The sequence below is a fragment of the Arachis duranensis genome, chromosome 5 (genome assembly GCF_000817695.3).
Source record: "Arachis duranensis cultivar V14167 chromosome 5, aradu.V14167.gnm2.J7QH, whole genome shotgun sequence".
In the NCBI taxonomy this organism is placed as follows: domain Eukaryota; kingdom Viridiplantae; phylum Streptophyta; class Magnoliopsida; order Fabales; family Fabaceae; genus Arachis; species Arachis duranensis.
Window position 1 is genome coordinate 23,489,713 of NC_029776.3, and position 6,149 is coordinate 23,495,861.

At 33.1% G+C, this 6,149-nt stretch overlaps 2 protein-coding genes across 2 annotated transcripts in view; one reads left to right on the top strand and one right to left on the bottom strand.

The window, feature by feature from the left end:
• LOC107488704 (proline-rich receptor-like protein kinase PERK13) overlaps positions 1 to 3,160 on the top strand; it is a 4,681-nt gene extending 1,521 nt beyond the window's left edge. The window contains exons 4-10 of the mRNA XM_021142481.2: positions 85 to 543; positions 904 to 990; positions 1,850 to 1,920; positions 2,018 to 2,094; positions 2,184 to 2,331; positions 2,413 to 2,574; positions 2,703 to 3,160. Coding sequence (XP_020998140.2) covers positions 85 to 543; positions 904 to 990; positions 1,850 to 1,920; positions 2,018 to 2,094; positions 2,184 to 2,331; positions 2,413 to 2,574; positions 2,703 to 2,987 — 1,289 coding nt within the window. The 3' untranslated portion in view covers positions 2,988 to 3,160. The remainder of the gene's footprint in view (positions 1 to 84; positions 544 to 903; positions 991 to 1,849; positions 1,921 to 2,017; positions 2,095 to 2,183; positions 2,332 to 2,412; positions 2,575 to 2,702) is intronic.
• Positions 3,161 to 4,258: 1,098 nt separating this feature from the next.
• LOC107488785 (uncharacterized) lies at positions 4,259 to 5,407 on the bottom strand. The gene has a single exon (XM_016109553.3). The coding sequence runs from the start codon at positions 4,954 to 4,956 to the stop codon at positions 4,447 to 4,449; it is 510 nt and encodes a 169-aa protein (XP_015965039.1). The 5' UTR covers positions 4,957 to 5,407; the 3' UTR covers positions 4,259 to 4,446.
• Between the last annotated feature and the right edge of the window lie 742 nt (positions 5,408 to 6,149).

A 6,149-nucleotide genomic window follows, 5' to 3' on the forward strand; every position in this document is an offset into this window, starting at 1 on the left:
CACGGAGGAGTACGTAGTATGAATTAAGCATTGGTTACTCATTATGTTCGTTTTTTGAATGATTGCGATGATGATGATAATTAGGTGGAAATGTACACTACTACTACAAACCAGGCGGGGCCAATGGTCCACAAGTAGGGAAGTACGGTTCACAAAAAAAACAGTCTACTCCGGTGAGAGGCAACTATGGAGGTTACGTGAGATCACCTTCAGAGCTACAACAAATGAGTGGGGGTATAATGGCTTATAGCTACGAAGAAATCGTGGAAGTAACGAACGGGTTTTCGAGTGAGAACGTAATAGGAGAAGGTGGGTTCGGGAGTGTGTACAAGGCTTTAATGCCCGATGGTAGAGTAGGAGCAGTGAAGATGCTGAAACCTGGTAGTGGCCAAGGAGAAAGAGAGTTTAGGGCTGAGGTTGACATTATTAGTAGGATTCATCATCGTCATTTGGTTTCTTTGATTGGTTATTGCATAGCTGAGCAACATAGAGTTCTTGTCTATGAGTTTGTTCCTAATGGGAATCTCAGTCAGCACTTGCATGGTAATGTGAGTTTCTTTTTTATTCTTTTTTATTTTTATGTAAAAATTACTTGTTACATAATAATATATCAACCGGTTTTCTTTCAAGACTAACCTGTTTTTAATGCTAACAAAGTATTGGATGAATCAAAATTAAGGATGAGAAAAGAATTGGTACATATTTCATAATTTTTTCCATAATCAATCATATTGTCTAAGCTAAGTAAGCTTCTATTGTTCAATTGACATTTACTAAGATTCACAACCGAATAGGATAATGAAGCAACTTTTGTAGCAAAATATATCCAAAGAAATAAGGATATAGAAAAACTAATTTTTGTATACGTAGGAATTGATTTGGTGTGTGGTGATCTGTATGTAGGAAATAACTTACCTGTTTTGGATTGGCCGAATAGGATGAAGATAGCAAATGGCGCTGCAAGGGGCATAGCGTATCTGCATGAGGGCTGTAAGTATCTTTTTCATTATTTTTTTTATATTATACAGAGATTTTTAGTATTTTATGTTTAACATGCTTAAGATGTTTTTGTGGATTGATTTTGTTATTGCTGTAACACGATTTTTTTTGCTTAATTTTTTTATTTTAACAAAAAAATTTACACACAAATTAGGAAAAGCTTTTCCAATTCCATAAGCAGCACCATCTTTATTCTGGAACATTATTAATGTGTGTTAACATTATGCTACTGGAATAATTTTTTCTAAAAAGCAAAATCAAATTCAAATACAGTCAAACAGTTGACCAGGACATAGTAAGAATGAGAAAATCAACTCATAGTTGTATCTGGAAAAAGTGACTGAGAATAAATTTAGTCTTTGTATTATTTTTAGTATAAAATATGTAGAATTGAATTATATTTTAGTATTTTTTTAATTTAAGATAAATATAAATATAAAATGAGAATATTTACTAAAATATTCTTAATATTAAAAAAGAATATTGTTAAAATTTTAATTTCTGACCTTAAAAATTCTAATCTTTTGTGTTTTTATTTTTTAAAAATATTAAAAAGATTAAAATTTTGTGTCTAAAAAATAAAATTTTAGTCTTAATATGACTATCAAATACAATACTGAATTCTAGTTTTTTAGTTCCAATTCCAATCTCTCTGGAAACATACACTACTTGTAAAGACATTTTAGGCTTGTCATATTTAAACATGCTAGAAGCTCCCTAATTATACGTATATATGTCTTCTACTGAAGAGAAGAAGGAAATTAAGTAATTGATACTGATGTGAACATACATTCAACTTCAAGCACAAATATTGACACTGATGTGTTAGTTTAACTTTTCTGTTTTCTAGGCAACCCAAGGATTATTCATAGGGATATTAAGTCCGCAAACATACTTTTGGATGGTGCTTATGAAGCACAGGTATATATAAGCATATATATTCTTTCTAAATTATTATCTGTCTAAATTTGAAGTCCAGAGTGGTAATTTAGCCTTATATAATTATTAACACACACAGGTTGCAGACTTTGGACTTGCCAAACTAACTGATGACGCTAACACCCATGTATCAACCAGGGTGATGGGGACCTTCGGGTAGGCATATAAAAGAGTAACATTATAATGTTGTAAAACATGTTTTCTTGGTAATAGCTAATCTTGGATGATTATACATTGTTGTGCAGATACATGGCTCCAGAGTATGCAACAAGTGGAAAATTAACGGATAGATCAGATGTTTTCTCATTTGGAGTTGTCCTGCTTGAGCTCATAACTGGAAGGAAGCCCGTTGATCCAAAGCGGCCCATCGGAGAAGAGAGTTTGGTTGAGTGGGTATGACTAAACTTGAAGAAACATGAATTGATTTCTCTTATTTTGATCTTTCCTTATCATCACAAATTAACATGCATACAGGCTCGTCCACATCTTCTTCTTGCAATGGGGACGCGTGCGTTTGGTGATCTAGAAGACCCAAGGCTTGAAGGACGCTATGTTCATTCTGAAATGTTAACCATGATTGAGGCTGCTGCCGCATGTGTTCGCCACTCCGCTCCTAAACGCCCCCGTATGGTTCAGGTCATGTATTTAAATTTTAAGAAATTTGACTGATGTTGGCTAAAAAAAGCTAGTTATCTAATATTATTCTTGTATAAATATTACCCTTTACTAAATGCAGCAGCTTCTTTTTTGTTATGTCGAATTAGGTGGCAAGAGCCTTAGAGTGTGGAGAACAACTAGATCTATCAAATGGGGTGAAATATGGTCAAAGCAGAATATATGATTCAAGCCAGTACATTAATGATATTATGAGATTTAGAAGGATGATGGCTGATGGCAATTTTAGCGGTTACGACTATGATATGTATAGTACAGAACACAGTTCAAGAGAGTTGTCTCCTTCTTTAGGGATGCCAACTAGTTCAGGTGGTAATTCAGAACCTAGATCTTTCAACAACCATAGGAGCTTCTCTGACTCTGAGAAACCATAAAAGTCTTCATGGGGACTCACCTATGTATTAGAACAGAGCAATGAGCATTATTGGCATAATCAAGTTTAAGGCGCACCAGAAATGTCTCTCTTCACTCAATCCGTGGCTGTGGGCAAAGATTTACTTTTGTTCATGGTATGGGGCAGTACGACCTATACAAAGATAGAATGAATCATTTTAACATACTTTCGGTTTATACTGTGATATTAGTTAAAATATCCAAGACTGTTAGGATGTGTATGGGATACCATAGAATTGAAATTGATTTAATTTTAAAATTACATTTTTTGTTTATAATGGATAAAAATAGGAATTGAATTGATTTGTAAATATAATGGGTTTATTTCAATATTTATCTCAAATTTTTTTCATTTTTTTAGAATTTAATTATAATTAAAATAATTTATTGTGTCAAAAATGTAAAGAGTTTAATTTTATTATTTCGATATTAATATAGAAGATAAGAGATGAGGATTTGGAGAGAAGAGATGGTATAGGTCCAACGGAAGTTTGGCACCGGCGGCAATGGAAATTTTATTATATTAATTTGTGTTTTTTCAATTTTTATTCTAGTTTCTTACCCCTAGTCGTTTTTAGTTTGGGGTCGTTGAATGCTTGTAAACTATTACTAATTTACTATCATATATAAATAGATCTCTCTTATTGGCTGACATAGGTTTCCTCATAATTAAACTAACATCAAAGTTAAGATCCGAAAGGACAATCCACACAACTTGATCAATGGTCCTTCGAACTCCATATTTAGCAAGTCAATCTGCAGCTTTGTTGGCTTTCCTCAAAATCCATTCAAACTACACATTCCAAGCACGGAGGAGGAGCTCTTGAATCTTGAGAATAAGATCTGTCTCCCCTCTAACAAGAAGGCTCAATGTTCTTGAGGACTAAGCAATCAGTTTCACAAATGAGATCCTTAATATTAAGAATTTGTATTTTCTAGTAACTTTGTTACATTTATAAGATTCAATGGTAAAAATACATGTCAAGACTTTTATTCTAGTCATTTACCAGCAAGAGCAAAATATTACCGGGCCAATAGGTAACCCCTTCTCATATCTGACTAACATCGACCTAATTAAAGATAAAAGTAAAACTAACTAGTCCAAAACCATAGTTCTCTTTAAAATAACCAGTCAATCCATTAATTTCAAATTGAACTAGTTGTGATTTTACATTGTGTTTAATTTTACAAATCCATACTGCAGTTGCAGAGAACAAAGACAATAGAAAATATAGGCAAAAATAAAAGCACATACAGAAGATAATCATATTGTACATTTCATCATCTCTTGTTCTTGTAGTGGGAGATCTAATAAGAAGAGATATTAAGAGTTTAAGACACAGAAGATAATATATAGAAAGTATAGCCAACAATAAGGGGGCATTTTCTACTTAACATAATCATAATAATAATATTACTCTCATAAATTATTCCCTTGCATCATGGTCCTCCTGCCCTTAGTTTTCGAGGGGGGCCAAGTTTTAATTCAAAACTTTTCATATTCATATCAGCAGCAGCACCACCACCACCATGATGGGGAGGACCAAGTGGCTTAGGTGGTCCTCTTCCTCCTCCTCCTCCTCCATGACCATAACCATGTCCATTCATAGGCTTGGAGGCTGCAATCTTCTTGTCAAAGCCAAATTCAATGTCCACTTCCTTAGTAGGCCGGAAGTCATGGTGGTTCTGATTCTGCTTCTGCTGCTTTTGCTGCTTGGAATGTTTCAGGCTGTGGCCGTGGCTCTTGCGGCCGCAAAGGCGTCCGAGGCAGCATGCGACGGCGGAAATGACTATGATTATGGCTAGAACAACAAACACTGAGCCAAATGAGCCATTTGAATGGTGAGGGGGTGACTCATATGTGTAAGTGGTTGGATACACTTGTTGGACAGGTTGTTGGAATTGCTGTGATTGTTGTTGCTGTGGCAGTGGTTGAACTTGTAAGGACATTTTGAATGTTTAGAACTTTAGAATTTGAGGGGTGACTGGTGATGGTGATGAGGGAATTGGTATATTAAGGGTTCAGCTCTTGTTCTTTGAGTGCAAACTAAGGTAGATTTTTTGGATTATTAACCTCCTCATGCACTCAAACTCAACTACTAGTTGCTAGCTAGTGTGGATTTGAAAATTTGACTAGTGTGTTTGATATATGTATAAGAGAGATATTCTTCTTTCTTTTCTTTTCTTTTTTATTTTTTTGAATTTGTAAAGGGAGCAGAGGGGGAACTTGCTTTAATAAAGAAGGCCAACAACAACTAAAGATATTCTTTTGTGATCTTTACTTGTTGTTTATTTTTTGCTTTGTAAGAAGAGAAAGAGAAAGTGAGATCTCTCTTTCTCTCTCTCTCTCTCTCTCTCACTAGGCCCCATGAATGTGCAGCTTTTGTTTACTGGAGGAGTGTTCTCGCTGACAATCATTGGAATGATGAGATAGTGCAGAGGGAAACAAGAAGAGCGAGCAAAGCATTTTGGAAGCTTTAATCATACAATATCACATATAGTATTAAATTAAATTTCTTTAGGTGGGTCATCATTCACGGATCAAAAGGGCCATCCATATTGTTTTCTTCATTGGGGCAGGGGATTGTTTTCTTGCTACAAATTAACAGGGTATATTATAATATTGAATTTTAATTGATTCATTTTTTTTCTGTTATTTAGTATAATATAGAATTTTATAATATTAAATTATTAATTAAAAAGAGAAGTGAATGTGGATAGCAACTATATTTTATTTATTCTTCAGTGGTTATTAACTTATTATGCCGCAGAAAGTTGCTTGTCTTGCATATACATATTCATACATTGTTGATGCTTTTCGGAATTAAGAAAAGAAATGGGCATTATTGCTGTTTAATGTTTGAAAATTATTGAAGACTATTTACAGTTTTACACTAACTGGATGCATTATGCAACATTATTTGTCATAATTTGAATAAACTACTATTTTTATTTTTAAAAATTCAAAACATTGATAAATTTATTTACAAATAAACAAAATTATTATTTTTATTCATAAAAAATAAATTTTTATTAATAAAATTATTTAAATTTTAAAAAATTATTTAAAATTTTAAAAATATTAATTTTATTTATTTATAGGTAAATTTATCGACATTTTAAATTTTCATAAATAAAAATAG

Coding starts and splice junctions, on each gene's coding strand:
- LOC107488785 (XM_016109553.3), bottom strand. CDS start 4,956: ATGTCCTTACAAGTTCAACCACTGCCACAGCAACAACAATCACAGCAA.